The 24,521-nt window shown below is 45.9% G+C and overlaps 1 protein-coding gene across 2 annotated transcripts in view; it reads left to right on the forward strand.

Annotated features, from left to right (window-relative positions):
* The window catches only part of Mapkbp1 (mitogen-activated protein kinase binding protein 1), a 55,393-nt gene continuing 30,872 nt past the window's right edge, over positions 1 to 24,521 (forward strand). Inside the window, exon 1 of one of the 2 annotated variants that reach the window (XM_059261183.1) lies at positions 1 to 795. In XM_059261183.1, the coding sequence (XP_059117166.1) occupies positions 679 to 795 (117 nt within the window). In that variant the 5' untranslated portion in view covers positions 1 to 678. The remainder of the gene's footprint in view (positions 796 to 24,521) is intronic. The other variant, XM_059261182.1, reaches the window with a different exon arrangement.

The following is a 24,521-nucleotide window of genomic DNA, read 5'->3' on the forward strand; positions in this document are numbered from 1 at the left end:
GGCTCTAGTTCGCGTTTTGAGCCGCTGGTGCCACCATAGCTGCTACTGCTGCGGCTGCTGCGGCGGAGCTGAAGTCGTTGAGTGTGATGCCCGAGGGCGCTGTGAGCTGGGCCTGAGCGAGCGGGGGCGCTGACGAGTATTAGGGGCTTTTGGAGCGGGCGGTGGGTGTGGGGGGCTGGAAGCGAGCTCCCAAGGCCAGGGTGGGGGAGGGAGGCTCCCGTATCAGATCGGGTCAGCACGAGCCGCGGCGGCCAGCGCGGTGCCCCGGCCCCCTGCGGACCGCTCGGGTGGCTTCGGCGGCCTCCTCCCTTGGACACCGCAGTTACCATGGGAACTCTTGGGCTATAACCGGCGCCAAGCCCCTAGAGCCCATCCTATTCTTTAGTTAGACGCCTCTGGCTGGCGTGGGCCTGACATTTCTTCACTCTAGGGGGTCGTCCTCCCTTCCTAAAAAATCTAGCAGGCAAGGGTGGGGATGAGGAGTGAGAAAGGACAGGGCAATGCCCAGAGTAAGAGCGACTGACAGGCAGAAGACACCTACTGTGATGCCAAGGTTGCTTCTGCCATCTCAGGCCAGTGAAAGTGCATATCCGAAGGCCGTGTTGAGCGAGAAGGCAGTGCCACTGTTGAGACAAGTCCTAAGGCTAGGCCAGGGACTGTCCTTAGGGGCTCCTCCTCATGATGGCTGGGGAAGGGTCAACCATTACTAGCCGCATCAAGAACTTGCTGCGGTCCCCATCCATCAAATTACGCAGAAGTAAAGCAGGAAACCGGCGAGAAGACCTCAGCTCCAAGGTGAGTCCTACTGGGAGCCACTTCTTTCCAGCTCTACCCTCCCTTGCACCTCGTTCCTTTTTCACCTTTCTCTTTCCTGGGGTGGGGGGGGGGGGGAGGGAAGACAATGAAATCCCTCTGTTGGCTCTAAAAGATCCAGCGTGCTTATCTATGACGAGCTGATTTGAAGTTGGAAGAACAGCAGGCGTGGGGTGGGCATGCTGAGACTCAGCCCTGGGAAGAAGTGCATAGGACCTCAGTTCAAACTAAGTGTGTGCTTGGGGAAGCAAGTTGACATGTTATGACTCAGTTTCTCTTCTTAGATCACATATCCTGTAAAAGACCCAGCTGTGACTAATGTGGATGTAATACTGTAACAGTTGGGGTTATGCCATACTATACTTGCAAAAAGAAATATACTAAAACACTTTATCTGAGATATGGAAACAATTTTATGACAAGCTTGGTGATGCATGCCTGTCATCCTAGCACTAGGGAATCAGAGGCAAGCTCAGCCTGGTCTATATAAGAAGTTCCAGGCCAGCCAGGGCTGCATAGTGAGACCCTGTTCTGTCTAAAAAAACACGAAGAAGATTGGGCTGGCAAGGTGGCTCAGCTAGTAAAGAAACTTGTCCACAAGCCTGATGATCTCCTGAGTTAGATTCCTTGGACCCCCGTGATGGAAGGAGCAAACCAACTCTTAGGAGTAGCTCTCTGATCTCCACATGTGCATGCACACGTGCACATCCACAAAGAAATAAATACAATTTTTTTAATCTCTTTAAGAGACCTAAATTTACTTAACTGGAACTTCTTGGTTTCTCATGATAACATGAAGGAGCCAAATGTGTGCCAGAAAGACAGCTTTCCTGGTTTGCGCTTGTGTACTGCTTCTGGTTACTGTATGCCAGCGTCCTTTTCTGGGCAGATGTTCGTCTTCCATTGTCTGGGTTTGGGTCCTTAGGCTTGTTTTTTATTTATTTGGTTTTAGTTTTGTTTTGTTTTGAACAGAGTCTTGTTACATAGTCCTGTCCAGTTCAGACTCCACAAACTCCTACTATAGTATCCTGGGTGCTGGGATCCTGGCATGCCCAGCTGAGGCTTTATTCAGCTTTGCTGGTCCCCACAATTTTAGGCATACAAAAGTAGAATACATTTATTTAATCCCCTGAGGGAATCTTGAGCATTGTTCCCACGGGATCAGATTAGGTTTTGTGTCTTATTAGCAGCCTGTAAACACAATAGCTTTGTGTAGTGCAGGATTGCTAAGACAGAGTCCTTTGAGACAGCAGCATTTTAATGCCTTGCCTGTGACTCTGCAGAGATGAGCAAACCTGTTGAGGAAAGACTTAGAGTTTAATGTACAACATGACAGAGTTCTGGGAGGACATATGGAGTCCCTTAGCAGAGCTGTAATTGACTTTGGTAAGGTGAACAGCTTTCCTGTATATTCTAGCAGGGATTCTATTGAATTAAAACTTGCCACATGTTTTTATGATGATGGAATTAGGGCCCCTTTCAAGGACTCTTATTAATAATTGTTCCTATTCTCTAGAGGCAGAAGAATGAGCCCTCCAACTTAGAAACAATTCTCTTTGCCCATTCTTTTTTTTTAAAACTTTTATTTATCATTATTATATTGTGCTATGTGAGTGCAGGTGTGCATATGCCATGGTGTTGTGGAGATCAACATGGCAAGCATTTTTACCAAGCCACCTGACTGACCCTAAAGATGTAGCTTGAGCTGCCCTCCAACACCTGATCCTCCTGCCTCTGCCTCCTCAGCATATCCTACTGACATGTACCACCACGATGGGCACCTTTGCTGATTCATGGTAGCACTATTAGACCAATTTTCCTCCTATCTGTGGGCTCTTTTCTGGCCAAGATTGGTACACATAGTAGGGATGCATTATGGGAGTGTAGCCAGTAGTGTGAGTATTTACCATGAAGTGGTCTAGACTCTGGAAGGTACCATGGCCATTCTTTAAGATGTCCCGTGACTGTCATCATTAACGTTCAACAAGCATTTGTTGAGTGCCTCTTGGGTGAATAACCAGTGATGAATAAAACATTATCCTCACCACCAAAGAGCATATAGCTAAATTAGACATGTAAACAAATAATTACAACCAGGTTTGGTAAGTGCTGTTCTAGAAATATGCACTGAGTTGTCAATGGAATTACAGGGGCAGGAAATTAGGAAAGACTTGACAGATGAAGGGATATTTGAACTGTGAGTCCTGAGGCAAGAGAGGGTTACTCTAGGAAAACAGTGAAAGAAAACCATCTCTGGCATCACCGTTAAACATCCTTGTTCCAAGTGGGAAGTCAGTGCTGACCTTTTAAATGGTGTGACAGAGCATGAGCTGTCTTTGTGTACCTGATACATGACCTTCCCAAATACTCCTCAGTGAAGTTACTGTAAAAGCTTGCTTTATGACCCACATAAGACCTGGCCCATGAGTTTCCCTAATACATGCTAACTAAGATAATTGTGGCATGGATTCATGGACACTTGATTTTGTTTTGTTTGTTTTATGAGACATGGTCTCAATATAGCCAAGGCTGGCCTGGAACTTCCTGTGTAGCCCAGACTAGCTTCAAATTGGAGATCCTCCTGCCTCAGCCTCCTGAGTGCTGGGACAATTATATACCACTGCATCTGGCTGTGATAGCTAATCTTGAAACAAAACTTGAAGATAAAAAGACATGCCACTTGGGAGATAAGGAAGGAGGAATCAGAGTGGCATTATATGCAGCTGTTAACTCAGGTAACCTCCTGTTTTAATTTTTTTTTTTCTTGAGACAAGGTCTTGCTATCTAGTAGCCCAGGCAGGCCTCAAACTTGTGATTCTCTTACTTTGGGTCATACCATTCTGTATTACAGAATTATCCACTTATTTCTAGCTCCATTTCCATATCTTCCAGAACAGAGGGACTTCTCTGACTAGTTCTTTGAAACTAATCTCTAGTTGTCCTTTTATGTGCCTTCATTTTTTTAAAGATTTATTTATTTATTATGTATACAGTGTTCTGTCTCCATGTGTGCCTGTGCTCCAGAAGAGGGCACCAGATCTCATTCTAGATGGTTGTGAGCCACCATGCGGGTGCTGGGAATTGAACTCGGGACCTCTGGAAGAGCGGTCAGTCCTCTTAACTGCTGAGCCATATCTCCAGCCCGTGCCTTCATTTTCTAAAGGCAACAGGGAACATTTTCTTTACACTGTAAACTACATAGCAAGTAGGAAAGGAGTACATGGTTGAGACGAAGATGTCCGTGCAGATGAACTTGGACGTCCAAAAGAGTAAGAAATGATCAGGAAGAGCTGGGTCCTCTTGAGAAGTCAAAACCAAGAAATGAAATGGTTGAAAGGAAGTAGAAAGGGCACTGCTCCTTAAGGGCTTTTTATTCAGGAGAGAGCCATTAAATATGGTTAAATGTGGCTTAAAGCTAAGCTAAGAGAGCCAGTAGTGAAGGCTGGGTTTGATGACTACAGGGAAATTAAATGAGCAACGAGATTTTATCAAGCTTTTTCACAGGGAAGGAGCTTTCTAGAGTAGTGTCAGTTCGGAAGACTGGCTTGAGGTGTCATGGCAGGTCTGCAGATCCTTGAAGAAGCTGAAGCTCTGAGCGGTTGTAAGACCCTTTCAAGCCCAAGCCCTGTATGCCTGTCACCCCCACCTCCTCTCAGCGGAGGCTGTTTTCTTTAGGAATGAAATGTGTGTGCTCTTGGTAGCTAATCCTTTTCTCTCCCCCTCTTTTCCTAAAGTTTCTGAAGATTTTTGTGTAGAGGGAGCTTGGGTGGTTCTATTTTTACAAGAGACAGAAATGGACTTAAGCTGAGCAGGCAGGATTGAAGTTAGGGACACAAAAGGATTCCTGTACTAAAACGTCGTTTTAAAATCCTCTTTCTTAGTCACTGTTAATCTAGTCTAGGTTGTATATTATTTCTTCAGATTTTCTTCTAGCCCAGCTTTGTAATTGCATGGCTATTTTTGTTCTTTTTCCTGTATAATTATATGGTATTACTTTGGACCTTTTAATATATGGTAGCTCTAAGAAGAGTGTGTAGGTAGGATTCATAAAAGAGTGAAGACTAGCGATAATCTAATTTCAGCCTTTGTTCAGTATTTGAGCCCAGATATTAGTATCAAAAGCCTTTTCTGCCTTTTTGGTAGAGGGAAGCATACTTATTTTCCAAGCATTGGTAAATCATAAGCTCTAACTTGATGCTGACAGCTTGGGAGAATGGTTAGTAGGGCCTCAGGCTATTAACATTTAAAAATTAAGCATTCTGGGGCCTGGGGATGCAGCTCAGTTGCTAGAATGCTTGCCTAACATGTATGAAATCCTAGGCTCCATTTTCAGCACAACATAAACCAAGCAGAGTAGCACACATCTGAAATCCCAGCACATGGAAGGTTGATGCCAACCTGGATTATTTGCAACCCTGTCTCAAGAAATGAAGAAAGTAAACCTTGTTCCAGGACCCATTCTCGTTGTAGGGAGTCAGAGCCTCTTGGAGTGGAGTTTGGTAGCTGTGTATATATTAAGTTCTATCAGAAGCTCACTGTCATTTATAGTACTAATGGCCTAAGTACTGTATCACTGACATCTGTTGGTTTCATACCCAAATTCTCACTGAGGCTTATTGACAGTACATCCGTCCAGCTTGGGACATACGCTCTTTTCCTTGAATAGTTTTTTATTCTTCTCTGTCTTGTAGATTCATAGCTGTGTAAACTGTATTGGCGTGGATCTAACAGAGTTACACTGCCATGAGTTCAGACCTATGGAGTCAGCTGTTGTCTTACTGAGACAGTTCTCCAGGAGTTTCCCTTCCAATCAGAGTAGGAAACTGGAGGATAGCATCTGAGGAGCCCAGGAGTTCTGCAGCTCACCATTCCAGGGATGGTTTACTTTCACTCCTGGGAACGAACAGATTTATTGTTTGATACCTACTTTCTGAACTCTCCTCTTGGGATAGATGACCGAGAATAGAGGTCTCTCAGCCAGTAGCTTAGCACATCCCTCCCTGCAGCCCTCTGTTCTCCCGCCTCAGCCTCCCCAGAGCAGGAATTGTTGACATTTGCCGCCATGCCTGGCTGTGATATGCTCTGGTATTGAGGCTTGTGAAGGAGCTTGAAATGCTTGAACAGTGCTCCTCTTGGGTTTTGTCTGCTCACCTTTCTTCTGGAGCCCCAAGCCTTATAGTGATTCTTACTGAGAGAGGATGACACCTCTTCCTTTACTGTCTAAAAATATCCTGGCCTCTTGAGCCTCTGAGTGTCTCCAGAGGCTCTGCTCACCTCCTTGGCCCCTCTCTCACTTTGCTGTTTAGGCCAAGTTATCCTGTTGGATCAGCCTTTGGTATTTTTTTTTTTCTTTTGCCGTGCCAGGATTAAACCCAGAGACTGGTTGGGCAAACACTCTGCCACCACACTATATCATGTCCTCAAGCTCCTCCCTCACCATATTGAATGGCTTGAGTTCCTAGGGATTGGACCTTGGAATTTCTCACGTCACCTCCCGTTGTCACCTGTGTGTTTTCATCTCTTGATGCCTGAGGAAACACAGGTGGATGGGAGGCTTTGGCCTGATTCCCTGCCCCACCCCCAGCCCCTTGACTCTCGCTGGGCTTGGAACTGCTGTCTCTGGCCTTTGGAGAAGTCAAGGGCTTGAAATCTGGGACGGTGTTTATTCAAACTAAGCTTCTCTGAGAACATCGGCTATCAAGCTGTCCTGAGAGTATCTGATGGTTTTTCTTCATGTTCAGGCCGCAGTGTTGTTAGGGAAAAGCTACAGTGTTTCCAATAGGCTTGGTTATGTTAGACATTGTTTGCACTCCTGCCACAAGCTAAGCCTCCTCTTTCTGCTCCTTTCTCAGCTCAGCAGAGCGAAGGGTTTTCTGTCAGCTGCTGTTCCTCAGCTCTTCCCTAGTGCTCATATAGCGCAGACCAAGGCTAACCCACCTTTTTTGGTGTTTACTGTTCTACTGTTGGGAGAATTCCATCCCTGGGGAGACATAAACAGCACCTACTCCTTCCTCATAAAGTCCCAGTGAGAAACCAAAGTCACATTCCACCAGACTCCACCCTGGGGAGCCAGTAAGTTTATTGTGCTTGCTACAGAGCATGGGGAAGGGGTGACAGGAATGGGGGAAGCCCAGAGTTGCCATACTGGAAAGTCTTAACAGGACGTCAATGATGGCGTCTCCATAGCCTCATAGATAGAGCTCTGCCCACTAACCTTCCCCAGCCTGAATGTTCTAGCTCCTCCCCAGACACCTTGACACCTGATGGGGCACATGCAATTAAGGCAGAATCACGTACAAGTGTCTGGGTGGTGCAGCGAAGCAGCTGGAGTCTCAGGAGAAGGTGCAGTGACCTTCCCACTCCTCTCAGAGAGGACATCAGCAGACCACAGACGGTTTGGTGGTGGTCTCTTGCAAGCATGGCTGATCTCGTGAAGATGGCAGCTGTTCTGCTTGGCTTTGCCTTATTTATTTTTCTCAACGACAAGAACTTCCTGTGTAGCCCAGGCTAGCCTTGAACTCAGGTAGTTTTCATGCTTCAGCCCTGCCTCCCACTGCTGGGATTAGAGGCTTGTGCTACCCCCCACCCTTAATTCTGTTAGCTCATATTTAAAATTTAAAAATTAAAAGGGGTAGGGGTTGGTTAAGGGAGAGTAAAAGTGAGCCTAACAGCCATGCTGAGCAATGTGGATCCTTAGGATTGGGAATTTTGAATGTTGATATTTTTCCACATCCGTCCTTACTCGGCACTTTTAACAGCGAGCCCATAGGCTGCTCTAACTTTTGGGGGACAAATCCTGCCTAAGAGTTGTAGGCTGGGTTAAAACTCACAGCCCTCTTGCTGCTCTAGCTTACTGTGTGTTAGGAGTGCAGGGAGCACCCCCATACCAGTTGCATTCATAATGCCTCTTACCCTGGTCTTGAAGGACATTAGAAGGGTTCCCAGTGCAGATTCTCCTCCTAGACTGCTGGGGAGTACTCCATCTCACTGCAGCCGAAACTGTGTGTAATGCTTTTTCAGACTTTCCTAGTGTGTAAGAAGCATTTGTTGAAGACTGGGTTTATAAGCTCACACATCTCACCCTCCCCTAACTGAAACGAGACTGAGGATGCTTTCTCTTTCCTTCGTTCACAGTTGAGATTTAAATTTACTTAAGATCTTGGAACACTTCTTGCAGCCATATGGCTGATATTACCCTCCACACACGTTGTCAAGTGCTCTTTTAGAGGCTTCACGAGAAAGGAGGGTCTGTGGAGTTTTCTTTTTGTTGTTGTTGTTCTTTGGAAATTTTTGTTTTTGTTTTTGTTTTTTTTTGTTTTGTTTTGTTTTTTTTGGTGCTGGGGTTAGGACCCAAGGCCTTGGTCTAATAGCCAAGTGCTGTACCTGGGAGCCAGACCTCCCACCCTGTGCTTTGGGAGTTGAGCATTCCTTTCCACTTGATGAGGCGATACACTTCTCAGTCTTTGAGATCTGCCTGACTTTAGTGGTGCTTCTGGCCATTTCTCACATGCTCATCTGACCTCTTACAGGTGCTGGCATGTAACAGAGAAACAAAACTTTGAAAGATACAGGAAATATAGCACACAGAAAAGTTTAAGAGACATAATAGTATATCATGAATAATTGTTTCCACCATGCATGATGGGGACTGAGGACAGTTCGAGTGGATATAGGAAGCTTCAAAGCCCAAACTTAATCTTTAGTCTGTATTCCTTCCAGAAGAATCTTCATTTTCAAAAGAATGCGTCCCATTGCTATAGCTAGTGTACAGTGTATGGGTTGGAGAAGGTGTGTTTTTGTTTGTTTTAAACACACATTTTTACTAGGTATAGTGGCACAGGCCTGTGATCCCAGCACTTGGGAAGTGGGAACAGGAGGCTGGAGACTTCAAGATCATCCATCTTATCATCAAGACCATAGAGAATTTAGCCTGGGCTACATAATACCCAATCTCAAAAACAAAAAAACCAATTGTGAACACACATGCTCACTCTTTTCCATAATCTCCTGTGGAAAGGTCAGTGTAATGAACTTCTCAGCTGCTGCTTTACAGCCATCTCTAGTAACCTTTGCCTGTTTGTATTCTTGCTTCTCTTCTCACCCCCCCCCACCACCCCCCCCACCACCCCCCACCCCACCCCACCCCCCCACCCCCCCGCCACCTGCTCTCCTGACTGTCCCACAGCTTGCCCGGTGATACTGTTAGGAAGCATTTAACTTGTGGGTCTGTGGGTAATGACTGGCAAGTTGTTGCAGCTGTGTGGTTCCAGATGCCTGTAAGCCACAAGCAATTGCTGCTGCTTTTAGCATTGGTGCGGAGTGGAGACCTTGGTCATCTCTGTGGCAGCGGGGTGGCTGGGTTTTCATCTGAGGTGGTTTGGCAGGCTAATCGCATCTCTCGTGTTCTTGAGGAGAGCTGAGTGTAATGCTGGATAGCTCCCTCCAGCTGTACCTGTTTGTTGTTTTAGCTATAACCAACTTGTTTTTTAAATCGTGGAGGATGCTGAGTGAAATCTTTATTTTTATGAGAAACAAAAACTATCCCAAATGCGCCATGCAAGCAAGGACTGACCTGGATGATGACAGGACAGGGTGAATTTGAACACGAGCAGAAACGAGGCCACTTGCTCACCTGACTCCCTTTATCTGCATGGGCTCCAGGGTTATACATTTCCTCGAGCAGATGTCTGCCCTTACCTGACCTCAGATCTGTATGGTTTTGATTTCTTCTCTTAAGTAGTCAAGTGTGACCACACTGTAAGTGCAAAAACGTGGGTCTCAGGCCGTGCTCCCCTGCATTGCTCACACCCAGGCCTGCCTTCCAGGGCTGTCGTGAGGCTTAGATGAGATTAGTGAAAGAGAAATGTACAAGACCCAAATAACTTCACAGCTGTAAGGGTTGCTAATAGTAACAGAGCACAAAGATTTGTAGAATGTCAAGGAACTCTGTTCTAATTTGCTGGTAAAATTCAGTTCCTTCTAGTTTCCATTTGTGAGAAGTACCCTTTTGTAGGTTCAGTATCTTTTGTTCCAACATTTAACACTTCCTTAGTACCTTTTCCTTGCCAATGATTTAACTTGTGTCAGTAGTACTAATTGAAAGGGTTAGTCATGTTCTTTGTGTTTGTAGTGTATGAGCACATGTATGTACACCTGCTCACACTTGGAGACCTGAGAAGTCAGGTGTCCTGTACTATCACTTTCTGCCTTGTTCCCTTGAGACAAAATCATTGAACCTGGAACCAGCCCACTGGTCAACATTCCCTAGCAGTCTCCTCTTTACCCACATGGTGCCAGGATTACAGGATCACACCAACTCTTTACGTGGGTGCTGGGGATGTGAACTCAGCTCCTCATACTTGTCTAGCAAGCATTCTTTCCCACCGAGTCAGCATTCCAACCCACAGTTTCTGTTTGATACTAACTACATTATCATTTATTTCTATGCTATACTCAATATATAAGTTTGTTACAATTAAAAGCCAAACTAGGGCCTGAAGAGATGGCTCTATGATTATGAGCACTGGCTGCTCTTCAAAGGACTTGGGTTCGCCTCCCAGATCCACATATCAGCTCACACCCATCTGTGTAATTCTCAAGGTTCCAGGGGATCTGACACCCACCTCTAGCCTCTGTGGACACCCAGGCACGCATGTGGTGCACAGACATGTATTCAGACAAAACACTCATACATGGAAAGTAAGTCAAACCAGTGAGTTCAAGGGGTAGGGGTGAGCCCTAACTTTCCATGTTAGATCAAAGCTACTGGGGTTATAAATGGGTTTTGTAGTAGCAATGCCTTCAACAAGGTAGAGAAATAATTTTTCTTTAGGGGAGGCTAATTCATTTGTATTGAAATAATTGAGAATTATATCAGTCCTATAATTTCAGTCAAAGAAATTTTTTGGGGTGAGGGGTTGTTTCAAGACAGGGTTTCTCTGTGTAGCCCTGACTGTCCTGGGACTCACTCTGTAGACCAGGCTGGCCTCAAACTCAGTGATCTACCTGCTTCTTCCTCCTGAGTACTGGGATTAAAAGCATCAGTCTAAGAATTTGAAGTCAGTGTGAAAACATATTAATTTTATAACCCACTAAGTTTCTAATTTGTTACTGTAGTGAAATTTCTATTGAAATAATTTGGTGGAGCTGATGTCTGTGGTGCATCCCTGGAGTCTCAGAACTTCTAAGACTTAGGCAGAAAGGTCAAGAGTTTGAGGCCAGCCTGGGCTCAGGAAGACCTTGTCTCAAAACAGATCAACAACAACAAAGAAGAAGAAAGCATTTACACACACACACACACACACACACACACACACACACACACACACACACACACACACATCTCAAACCTCCACTAAGACTGCGTGAAGATGTGAGGCTATGGATACAGTCACACTTCCCTTGTACTGTGGATCCAGCATCTAGTGTAATCTGTAATACTCACTGTTGCAGGAATTCTAATTGGTCTTAATAAAGACCTGGAGACAGATATCAGGGTGAAAGCTGAAATTTCAGAGAAGCAGAGCAAGCCACAGCTGCCAGCTCTCACCTCACCAGCTCCTCAGCCTGGAAGAGCTCGAGTTCTGTCTCCTCCCGCCTTATATTCCTTTCTCTGCCTTGCCATATCACCACTTCCTGTCTCAACCTCCTAGTGCTGGGGTTAAAGGTGTGTGATCCCAAGTGCTGAAATTAAAGGTGTGTGCCACCACTGCCTGACCTCTATGGCTAACTCTGTGGCTAGCTCTTCCTCTGATCTTCAGGCAAGCTTTATTTCCTAGATTACAACAATCTATCACCACAACTCACTAGAAGAAACACTTCATTTTTCATAATAGTGAACTCTTTGATGTTCTTCAAGTAGCGCTGGACAGAATGGCATAATTGTGTGAAAAGAGATTCCCTCTATTTGCTGACAAGAGTGGTCAGTCCTAATGATCACTCACATTTCTGTGAGGACATCCATATCTAGTAGTATATGCACAGAAAAAGTAAGGCTATAAATAGCACTTGTGAGTATCAGTTACCTCAGGGAGAGTTAGATTATAGGAACTGTCACTGAAATTCTGTAAGACTTGAAGAAGCCTTCATTATTTTTGTAAGGAGGAAAAGATAGTAAAGATGAGATTTTTTTTTTAAATTTAAATGTGTTTCAAAATTTAAATACAAAATGTTCAAAATCATCTGGGTGGTGGTAGGGCGCACATCTTTAATCACAGCATTTAAGGCAGAGGCAGGCAGATCTCTGAGTTCAAGGCCAGCCTGGTCTACAGAGTGAGTTCCAGGACAGCTAGAGCTGTTACACAGAGAAACCCTGCCTCGAACAACCAAACAAAATAAAGTTCAAAAGTCTATATTTATTGGTTGTATACAGATGTTACTGAAAATATGTTTGGTTATAATGAGCTTGGTGGTTCGGAATATATAACATACATATTAGTATTAATAGGACATAAAAATACTTTCTTGGGGCTGATGAGATGGCTTAGTGGTTAAGAGCACAGCTCTTAACCTGTAACTCCTATAACTCCAGCTCCAGGGAACCTGACATCTCCCCCCCCCCCCCCCCCCGTGCTCCTTCACTCATGTGCACATACTCCAGCACACACACACACACACACACACACACACACACACACAAATAATAAAAATAGATTTTTCAGAATTTTTTCTTGAAAATCTGGGATAGCCTTGTGAATTTGAGATGCTTTACTTCTCATATCTTTAGAAATATTTTCTTGTTGATGTTTAGTCAATAAAATCTTTTGATGTGAGTCAAATATGTTGGCTTATGCCTTTAATCCCAGCACTCGGAAGGCAGAGGCAGAGGCAGGTGTATCTGTGAGTTCAAGGCCAGCCTGGTATACAGAACTAGTTTCAGGACAGCCAGGGCTCTACAATGAAACCCTGTATTGAAAAGCCAGAAAATAAATAAATGGATAAAAATATTTTGATGCTTTTTAAGTGGCACATGCTTTGTAAAAAGAATTTACTCATGGGTAATGTAAAGAGAATCATGAAGAAAATGTCCCATAATTTCAACACTCAGAGAGACCACTGAAAGTTCAGGCGCAGGAGTGTGACCTTTGAACTGGTCTGTGCATGAAAGCTAGGATTCCGGTATGTGTTGGGAGAAGAAATACAAGCTAAAGCCCCGAGGCTCTTTTTTGGGAATAATGAATAACCTGGAATGACAAATGTTTCTTTTAGGTGAGTAGCAGGAAATTGAATTAGATTTAGGGGCTGGTGATACTAAGTGCAAATATCTACACTTTATTTAGCTGGCAACAAGGACCCCCAGAAAGCTTTTGAGCAAGAAGAAAGGGCAAAGTCCACAGGAGGGGCTTGATATGAAAGCTCTTGCTACATCCGGGAAAGTGAGGAAGGCCTTGGGATATGGAAAGGAGTCTTGAGGCCCAAGTCTGCCTGACAGCTGCAGCACTAGAGCCTCCCCACCCCCATCTTCTCAGCCACACATTCCCTTTACCCAGGTCGTCTTGGCAAGGAACTGTAGTACTCTCCCTGCTGACAGAGGGCATACCAGGAGATCACGGGAGACAACGAGGCTGCGTGGTTGGTAAATGCCCCTTCCTGTTGCTGGTTTGGGACAGGGTCTCATGTAGTTTGAGGCTGCCTTCAAACTCACTCTGTAGCTGAGTTCCTCATCCTCTTGCCTTTAACTCCCTGGGATTACAGGTGTATATTACCACATCTGGCTTTAATTAGGCTATTTTGAGGACCGGACTTCAGTTCATAGAGCTTTGTGATTCTGGTCTTAGTATAGAGAAGTCTGACATTAGAGGGGAAAAAATCCCCTCCCCCATCCTGTTCAATCTCCTCTCTTTGCTTTTCTGGTAACCATGGAAAAGTAAGAGAGGGTCAGAAGGCTTCCTCTGCCCAGGCACTGTGCCGTTAAGGCTGCTTACTGGGCACATGACAGTGACTGTGCTGTAACTGGGCTCTTAGCAGGAGTCCCTCATTCCTTCTCCCTTGGGCTGATGCTCCCTTGCTTCACCCTTCATCTGCATAGAAAATCACACTCTCCTAACACTGCAGCACCAGTTACCTTGGAAGCAGGTGTCTTCAGATGACCATAGGTTGCAGCACGGTCCAGACACGGCCAGGTTCTGAGCACATCTGGCAGCCTGGCATTAGGAACCCTCCTTTCATCTCTTTGCAGCCATCTCCTGAGGAGAGGCCAGAACCCATTTTTATAGACATCTCAGCTACTGATAGTGTGACTTTTTTGTTTTTTGGTTGTTTTGTTTTTTGAGACAGGGTCTCTCTACATAGCCCTTGCTGTCCCGGAACTTACTATGTAGTAAGTTGGCTGGCCTCAAATTTACAGAGATCCACCTTCCTCTGTCTCCCAAATGCTGGGATTAAAGGCATGCGCCACTCCATTAAGTCCAAGTAGTGATATTTAAAAAAAAAAAACAAAAAAAAACCAACATTAAAGCCAGGGCTGGAGAGATAGCTCAGTAGTTAAAGGGCACACTGCTCTTGTAGAGGGTAGGATTCGGTTCCCAATACTGTCAAGCAGCTCACAACTACCTATAACTGCAGTCCAGAGAATCTGGAACCCTTTGGTGGACTCTGTAGGCATGTGCGTGAGCGCACACACAATTAACTAATTAATTAATTAAAAAATAAAATAAATCTTTAAAAACAAAACAAAAGCCGGTGGTGGTGGCGCACGCCTTTAATCCCAGCACTTGGGAGGCAGAGCCAGGCAGATCTCTGTGAGTTCGAGGCCAGCCTGGTCTACAGAGTGAGTTCCAGGAAAGGCACAAAGCTTCACACACACACACACACACACACACACACACACACACACACACACACACCCTGTCTTGAAAAAACAAAAAAAAACAAAAACAAAAACAAAATCATGAACCTAGCATAAGAAGCATGTATTTTACCTGTTTTATCCTGATGCCCTCTGTCTTCTCTTTTCTAGTGGTTTTGTTGTGTTTTGAGACAGGTTGGCCTGGAACTCACTGCTTGCTACGTAGCCCAGGCTAGCTTCAAACTAGCTTCAAATGGTCCTCCTGGCTTCAGTCTCTAAAATGCTAGGATTACAAATGTGTATCACCATATTCGGCCCCAACCCAACCCCCATGCTGTGCTTGAACTCTTGGGTTTCTTTTTTTTTTTTTTTTTTTTTTTTTTGGTTTTTCGAGACAGGGTTTCTCTGTGTAGCTTTGCGCCTTTTCCTGGAACTCACTTGGTAGCCCAGGCTGGCCTCAAACTCACAGAGATCCGCCTGGCTCTGCCTCCCGAGTGCTGGGATTAAAGGCGTGCGCCACCACCGCCCAGCTGAAATCTTGGGTTTCTTAACTTTCCAAGTAGCTAAGACCACAAAGGCATGCCTGTCATTGTGCCCATGTGCCCTCAGCCTCCTTGGTTTTCAGGCCTGTCCCTGTTATGCACTCAAAGGTGAGGTGACTCCTAGTGTATTCTAACAGAAATGGCAACTCCTAATTCTGTTTGTATTGAAAAATCCAAACCTCTGCCTCAGGACACTGTGGTTTCTGCTACCAGGCTACCCTGGGTCTACACTCACTGTTTACCTGATTCATTCATTCATTCATCCATCCATCCATCCATCCATCCATCCCTTCATTCATTTATTAACATTTTTTTCCATTTATTTTACTTACCTGTGACATGGGTATACTACTAGTCCTTCATAAAGTTGTGAGGAGTGGTACATTAGATACTCAGTGTGAAGTGCTTAGAGCAGTTCTGGGCAGGTTATGTGTTCACTAAGTGGTAGCTCTGGTTACAGTAGAACTAACTGGTCTGCACAGACCCTTTGTCTCTTCAGGTATTGGCTCAAGATCTGAAGTGCTAGTTTCTCCTCTTGGTCCCAGCAGGGGCTAAGATTTGGGGAAAATGGCAAAATGCTTTAAATATAGTTCAAGCCTGGTGGTGGTGGCACACACTTTTAATCCCAGCACTTGGGAGGCAGCGTGAGTTCCAGGACAGCCAGGGCTACACAAAGAAACCCTGTCTTAAAATTTAAAAAAATAAATAAATAAATATTATGATTCAAATCCTGACTCTTAGAACCACTTGGGAAGCCTTTCTTTTTTTGTTTTCTTTTTTGACACAGGGATCCTCCATGTTGTTGAGGCTGACCTACAGCTCCTGGCCTCAAGCATTTCTCTCTGAACCCCAGAAGGAGCAGGAACTTCAGATGTGACTCTGGAGAGCTTTAGCATGCAGATGGATAACCCCTTTCTCGTGTTTTATTCAGAACCTTGCAAAACAGCTATGGTTTTGTCCACCTGTAGTTCCAGCCACCTGGAGGCTGAGGTAGGAAGATTGTTGGAGTCCCAGAGTTTTAGGCCATCCTAGACACAGAGAGATCTATCTCAAAAAAAAAAAAGTGGTGGGGGCTAAGGAGGTGAGTCAGTTAGTTAGTAAAATGCTTCCCACACAAGCAGGAGGATCTGAGTGTGATCCCCAGCACCCACTTAACAAGATGGACCCTGGCGCACACTGTGCCAGCACTGGCTCCCTGAGACTCGCTGGCCAGCCAGATCAGCCGGATCAGCAAGGTCCAGCTTCAATAGTAGACTGTCTCAGAAAACAAGGTGGGAAGCTATAGAAGAGGAGGCCACATGCATGTGGATGCACATAACCTCACAGGACAGGGGCAAGGGATGTAGGCGAGGGCTCGGCCTTGTGGGGGGTCTTGAGGTAATTCGATTGCTGGCCTAAGATTGGGCAACCTTTGTTCTAGTTTGCTGGTCTCCAGGGACTTGAGAGAGAGGTTCTCTAGTATTATCTCTTCATGCAGTAACAGGCTGACCTTCCCTAGAAGCTGACGCTGTTTTAATCCCAGCACAGGAGAATCGACTCAGCCCCACTAGTCTGAACTGTTGATCAGGAAAGCTTGGTTTCTGTCGTACTGGAGTCACTGGTCTCTGGTGGGTTTTGTGGAAGATAGTGCAACTCTAAATCATCCACAGTAAGTAAAGATCAGGTCTGTTTGCCTGTCCGGGAAGGATCCTTTTTGCTCTTAATTATCTCTGACCAGATGACACTTTGGCCTCTGAATCGCCAGAGTCCTTCTGTCTCCCAGGTCAGGTCACTGGGTCTCTGTGCAGCTGCCTAAGTTTCTGTAGAAAGCCTGCTGGCCATGGGCTCCTCTGTAGCTTTTGTATAAGTGGCAGTTCTTAGACTTGGAGGTGGGAAATGTGCTTTGTGGGATTAGAGTGTAGAGAATAGACAGCAGACTGTAAACAGTTTTTCTTAACTTCTAGGAAGCTGGGGAGAGGTAGCAGCGTCTCTGGCATGCTTGTTTATGAAAGCAACAGGCCACCATTTGTCTGGGATGGCTTACATCCCCAGGGTTCATCACTTGCATTGAATGGGGGTGGGGGAGGGAGAAGGAAGCTGGGCCACCAAGACGACAACAAAAGCAGATAGCATCTTCCTCGCGGTGTTGGCGATTTCACCAGTTTGAGGCCAGCCAAATCCTAGATGACCCTGGCTTTTTCAAAGCGATTTTGGCTCCTTAATTCCCCATCATGAGGGGGCAGCCCCTTCATAGCATGGGCCGACTCCCGGTGTGGTGGTCCCTCACACTGAGAAAGAAAGTGAAAACCTTTACAGTCTATGCCTGGTCCAGGCGAGGAGTCCCTCTTTATCAGAGCAAGTGAGCAAGCCAGAGAGGAGGGAGGCTGAGAGCTTGGCTGGGAACAGCTGAGGCCCTCCCCACACTTCGGGCTGTGTTTCCTTTAACAGCCTGGGGCTTCTTGGGACTGGGGTGGATGGCTCTGAAATCTGAAGAATTCTAGTCTTGCCTCCTGTAGCACTCATGTTGATGGGTGGTGCTCCCTTGGAGGAACCCTCCCTCCGCTGGCTTCCTGGTTCTCCCTCTCTACAGCCAGGTACCTCATCTTTTCCACAGACTGAAAGTGGGTTTCCCCCAAAGCTCTGCTTAGTTTCTCTCCTCCCTGTTTTCTGTCTTCTCCTGTCTTGTTGGGAATACTTATCACTGAATATTTCTAGTCCTAACTCCCCAAGCATTTGTCCTGCTTATGTTGCTGAATGGAGTGCTCCGTGGTTCCTCCTAAATACCCCCAGCACCCCGACAGAATAATGCCCTGCCCCTTGGGTAGACCTGGGTCCTGCTTTTGACCATGCCACTGCTTTACTTTGCTAGTTCTGAGGTTCAGAGTTGTTTTATTTTCCTCCACAGTTGTACAGTGCCCATTTATTGCCAGTTTTATTTGCTGTGTGGCTTTTGGATGTTATTTCTGTTCCCCTGCTACTGTCTTTATGCTTGTCTAGATTTCATTACTGCTCACCTGAGCTATTCTGGCAGCCTCAGAACTGTCTCCTGTGTAGGTTTATGTTGGAGCTTTGCTTGGATTCCTCCCATGGTCTCCCAGGACCTAAAGATTACCCTCTTAGTTTGGCACTCAAGGTCCTTTCAGAGCGAGACATGGTGGCACATGCCTGTGACCCCAAAACTCAAGAGGCTAAAGCGGGAGGATTGCCATGAGTTTGAGGCCAGCCTGTGCTATGTAGCAAGTATCAGGCCAGCCTGGACTATGCAGCAAGTATCAGGCCAGCCAGGATCTACCTTAGACGAGCAAATTCTTCCTGGTCCTCTTGCATTCTACCTCTCTAGACTTAGAATTCTCTGGAGCATGATTTTACCGTCTCTGTTGTCTCCTGCCATCATGAGACTTTTCCTCACACAGCTTCCTCTGAGAATTCCTTCTGTGTTTTCACCTGTCAAAGTCCCGTGAGGAGGCCAGCAAGATGGCTTAGCAGAGAGACACTTGTTGCTCAGCCTAATAGCCAGGATTGAGCCCTAGGACTCCCATGGTGAAGGGAGAGCACAGACGCCCCCAAGTTCTTTTTTTTTTCTTTTTTTGGAGCTGAGGTTCGAACCCAGGGCCTTGCGCTTGCTAGGCAAGCGCTCTACCACTGAGCTAAATCCCCAACCCCAAGTTCTCCTTTTAATGATGTATGTGCACCATGGTACATAGGTACACACAAAATAAATAAATAGAATAAAATAAATTCTGTGTGTGCCACAATGCTTAGCCTCAAAGTCTTGAAGGAAACCTCATCTCTAAATACCGAGGAACCCCCGAGTCCCCACTCTGTCTCATAGGCCAGACTACGTTCTGTGGACCTGTCCAGATGTCACCAGTCTCATTGTCGAGGACTTTGTCCTTTTTGTGATCTGTCACGCACCGGATTACTCTGTGGTAGACCATTCCTGATGGTTTTGAGGAGTGTGGATGGGATCCCCATAGCATCCTAGTGGCTTCCAGACTCATAAATAAATAAACAAATAAATGATAAACAGTTTGTGGCTGGAGAGATGGCTCGACAGTTAAGAGCACACACTGGTCTCTTGCAGAGACCCCGAGTTTGATTGCCAGCATCCATGTCAGGAGGACTCACAACCACCTGTAACTCCAACTCTAGGGCCATCTGACACCTCTGGCTTCAACAGGTACCTGCACTCATGCACACACACCCGCACTCATGCACACACACCCGCACTCATGCACACACACCCGCACTCATGCACACACACCCGCACTCATGCACACATACCCGCACTCATGCACACACCCGCACTCATGCACACACACACACCCGCACTCATGCACACACACCCGCACTCATGCACACGCACCCGCACTCATGCACACGCACCCGCACTCATGCACACGCACCCGCACTCATGCACACGCACCCGCACTCATGCACACACACCTGCACACAGACACATAAGTTAAAAATATGAAAATTCAAAAAAGATTTATTTTTATTTCATAGTATTTTTGCCTATGTGTATGTCTCTACAACATTTGTGTGCAGTACCCTTGGAGGTCAGAAGAAAGCATCAGATTTCCTGGAACTGGTCTTAAAGACAGTTGTGAGCTACTCTGTGGGTGCTGGAAGTTTAACCTGAGTCCTCTGGAAGAGCAGCAGTGCTCTTCGAGACAGGGTTTCTCTGTGTAGCTTTGCGCCTGTCCTGGAACTCACCCTGTAGCCCAGGCTGGCCTCGAACTCACAGAGATCCACCTGGCTCTGCCTCCCGAGTGCTGGGATTAAAGGCGTGCGCCGCCACTGCCGCCGCCGCCCAGCTGCAGCAGTGCTCTTGACAGCTGAGCCATCTCTCCAGCCCCAGCTTTCAGACTTTGAAAACACCCATTAATATACTTTATTTTGCAACTTGATTCTGCATGGTCTATTTTTGTTCTGTTTATCCATTACTAACTAAATTGATTTCAAGTCTTATTCCTAAGTTGCAGTGGAAAGTACAGTTTTATCTAGTATGAATTAGTGAGCGTCTTACACCTCTGAACCACTTGTTTCCCCTGCACTCTCAACCAGAGCCGGAAGAGCACCTAAACACAAGACTTTATTCATTCTTCCTCTGTCTCTCTCTCATAAGCTTTTACAAAGTTACCCCTTTATCTTATTAGAGTGAGGGAAATGTTGCCTACTTCCCTTCTCTCTTGAGGATATGCTATGTCTAGTTCACACTGGGAGTGGTGGGTGTGTCAGCTACTACAGAACCCTGCCCTCCAGGAGCTTGGCTTCAGTGGAAAGATGACCCCGGTTTCGGGCTGGGAAAGGCTCTCTCCATTTCAACACTCTCCACCTGCCGAAGCAAGAGCTGGCTCAGGCTCTTACATGGTGCCCTTCCAGCGTTAGACGGCATTGTGGTTATGGAGATCATGGCAGGATATACAGTGGGTGCTCTGTTCTTGAGTCTTTGCTTCTGTGGGGATGATGTTTCTAGAGCAGTGGATTTACTCTGATGCAGTTGTGGGTCTCAGGGATCAAACTCAAGTTGTTAGGCTTAGCAGCACATTCTTTTATTCAGTAAGCCCTCTCCCCAGCCTGGGTTGGGTTTATTTCACTTTCAGTTGTAGTTCATCATTGAGGGAAGTTAGGGCAAGAACTCAGAGGCAGGAACTGAAGCAGAGGCCATGGAGGAACTCCACTTACTGGCTTGCTCAGTTTGCTTTCTATACCACATAGGACCACCTGCCTAGGGATGGCACCACCCACAGTGGGCCGGGCCCTTCTACGTCAATCATTGATCAAGAAATACCCAACAGGCTTGCCTGCAGACAATCGGACAAAAACACAAGAAAACCCATAGAACTAACTACCCTGGGCTCACAGAGACTGAACCAGGGAGCCTGCATGGGACTGACCTAGACCCTCTCTCTCTGTCTCTCTCTCTGTCTCTCTGTCTCTCTCTCTCTCTCTCTCCATATATATGACAGTTGTGTAACTTGGTCTTCATGTGGGACTCTTAACAGTGAGAGCAGGGGCTGTCTCTGACTGTGTTGCCTGCTTTGGGGACCCATTCCTCCTACTGGATTGCCTCATCAACCTTAGTAGAAGAGGAGGTGCCCAGTCTCACTGTAACTTGATACACCATGGCTGGCTGACAACCGTGGGATGCCTGCCTGTATCTGAAGAGAAACAGTGGAGGAGGAGTGCAGTGGATGGGGGGAGGGGGAGTTTGGTTGGAGTATAAAAACCAAACAACAAAAAACTATGGCGCACAGCCAGTTTTAGAGTAGAACCTCTCTATTAACTGAAATACCCCGATTTTTCGGGGCTTTTTCATGACTGATCCTTTGCTGTCCCTGAAACCTCTGCCCGATGGCCACAATTCATCAAATCTAGCAAGTGCCTCTTTTTTTTTTCTTTATTCACTCCCCTCTGGTCCTCTCTCTGACTCTTCCCAGATATATCCTCCATTTCTCCATGCCCCCTTTATTTGATAATCCATAGTCATTTTTGTGCCGCCCACATACTTAGGGGTATGGGGCCATCCCCTGAAATGTGGTAAACCTCCCTTAAAGAAAACTGATTCTCAGGAGGCAGAGGCAGGCATCTCTAAATGTGAGGCTAGCCTGATCTACATTGTGAGTTCCAGGATAGCCAAGGCTCTGTAGAGAGACCCTATCTCAACAACAACAACAACAACAAAAAAAAAAAAAACCCCACAACCCTGACATTGCCTCCCACAGAAGCCATTAATCATCAATAGCTCCCTCTTCCCACATGCTAGAATGTCGCCTGGCTTGATCTTGGCAGGTCTTGTGTAGACACCACAGCTGCTCTGAGCTCATGCACAATCGTCTTGTTGTGTCCAGAAAGCATTGTTTTGCTCTGATCTTTCCCAGCCTTTGGCTCTTAAAATCTTTGCACCTCCTTTCAGGATGGTCCCTTAGTCTTGGCCAGTGTGTGTGATATTAGGGGTACCATTTGTAGCTGAGAACTCTACTGGGTTTTTTTGTCTGTACTTTGACTAGTTATGAGTTTCTTTCTTTCTTTTTCTTTTTTTTTTCTTGAGACAGGATCTCTCTATGCTGTCCTAGAACTCTCTATGGAGACCAGGCTGGCCTCCAACTCCCAGAGATCCACCTGTCTCTGCCTCCTGCTGGGATTAAACGTGTGCACCACCACCGCCTGGCTAGTTCTGAGTTAATCACCATCCATTGCACAAAGAAATGTCACTTATGAGGTCTGAGGGCTACTCTTAATCAACAGGTAGAGAAATGTGAATTTAGCAGACAGCTTGATGTTCTGCAGTCTGGCAGTACAGTAGTAGTAGGTTCACTGTCAAGTGCCTCTTATGTGGGAGGTGTGGTTTAGTGCTGCAGATGGAGATGGAGAGAGAGCTCAGTGATGAAGAACACTGTAGAGGACCTAGGTTCAGTTCCCAGCACCCGCATGGCAGTTCATAGTTGTCTATAACTCCAGTTCCAGGGGATCTGATGCCCTCTTCTGATGTCCTCAGGCACCAGGCATGCATGTTTTACACATACATACATGCATGCAAACATTCATACACATAAAAATAAATTAGTTTTTTTAAGTGCTTAGGATACATGAATAAGTGATGGGAGTCTAAACTCTGTCCTCGAGGGCTCCTGTGTGATGGGCAGAGCTGAGGTGGTTGTCTTACCTGCCTGTGTATGCTATGAGGAAGTGAAGCTGAGGAGAGGCCAGAAACGATGACCGAGAATCTGCAAAGCCCTTTCTGAGGAGACAGCCTCTGAGCAAAGGCCCGAATAGGTCATTGTAAGAATAGCTAAGGGAAGAGCTGTTGACTCCAAGGAATAGCATACGTGAAGGAGACACTAGAGTCTGCTTACGGTGCTTGTGGAGACTGAGGCGGCTGGGGTGGAGGGAGCGAAGAGAGAGTATAGGAAATGATCTTAGAGAAATAGCCAGAGGCTGAGTGATTTAGGACTTTCTAAGTTTAAGTCCAAGTGTTTGAATTTGAACTTTAAGGGAAATGGGAGTCATTGGGAGGATTTGAATAATGACATGGTCTCATTTATGTTTAAAAGAACCAGTCTGATCTGCCATTTTGAGAAAAGACTGTAGTAGGCAAGGCCTGAAGCTGGTAGAACATTTGGGAGGTACAGTCATATTTCAGCTGAAAGATGATAGTCACTGGAACTCATTGGTGCACTAGTTTATACTGCAGGGTCCCTGAGAATGGGGGCGAATCCTAGGCTGATTGCCATGGTGAAGTACTCCCACCATTGAGAGACTTAAGACTCCCAGTACTGTTACCGGCTGTGGGAAAAGCTGTGCCTATCAATGTTGATGAGCTGGTGCAGGTCCACCCTGCACACCACTGATGGCACTCTGGTGCATTAGGTGTTGGTGTCCAGGCTTACCTGCACTCTGTAGAGCAGGGGGAAGCTCTACTACCTCTTTGAAGAGAGGAGAAGGCAAATCATTGTCAATGGGGAGAGTCATTTTGCAGTCCTTTGTATTGGAGTACTGCAGAGCGAGCCTGCGACTTCAAAAGAACTTGAGATTCTCCGATCCTTTGAGAGAGGAGCTTAGCCCCAAACCTCCCTGCAAACAGGAAGCTGGTTTGAATTAAGAACATAAAATAAAAACCAGCTGATGCCCCTGAATGTTTTCCTCTGCTCCTCCCTTCAGAGAGCCACAGGAAACTGCTTCCCCTCCCTTAGATGACTACTTCAGAATGCCAGAAAAACCCAAACCCGGAAACCCTTTGAAAATGAGCCAAGATTTCAGCCCAGGCAAACTCCTGCCTGTGGGATTCCTAGCCAGGAAGTATGCTCCTCTGTGCAGAGCCCTGAGGAAAGTGACAAAATAGAAAGATTTCGGTGGTTAGCCTGTTGCCTAGGCCTGGCGGGAAGAAGTGGTGTGTGGCAGGCTTCCCAAACTTAGTCTTCCAACCCATGTGTCGGTCATGGAGTTGATAAAGTGGACATGATCAAAATTAAAAGGATATACTAGAGTATATATAAGGTATATTAATATACTGTAATTAAATATTGCTTTATGAAAGTTGTACTTCAGCTTTGTTTACCTATACACATACATGTATATACACAATGGATCACTGTTTCTTACTATGAATGGATCATAGGAAAAAATGTTTCTCTTTTTTTACTATGAAAACTTGTCTTAGAGTCTGCATAAACTGAACCTTTTTGCTTTATCTTGTTGAAAATTGCAAACTAGTTTCAAGATTCTCTATAGAACTGGATTCTCTACTCACATTCCTATGAGAGGGAAGGGCAGCTGAGAACCAGCAGGCTTGGTCTGAGTCTTTGGGGCCAACACTGAACCATAGGGGGTAAGGGACTGTACACATTTGAGTCTAAAGGATTTGCTTCAAATGATATTAGTTTGAAGAGAACTGG

Source organism: Peromyscus eremicus, chromosome 4 (assembly GCF_949786415.1).
Source record: "Peromyscus eremicus chromosome 4, PerEre_H2_v1, whole genome shotgun sequence".
Taxonomy (NCBI): Eukaryota; Metazoa; Chordata; class Mammalia; order Rodentia; family Cricetidae; genus Peromyscus; species Peromyscus eremicus.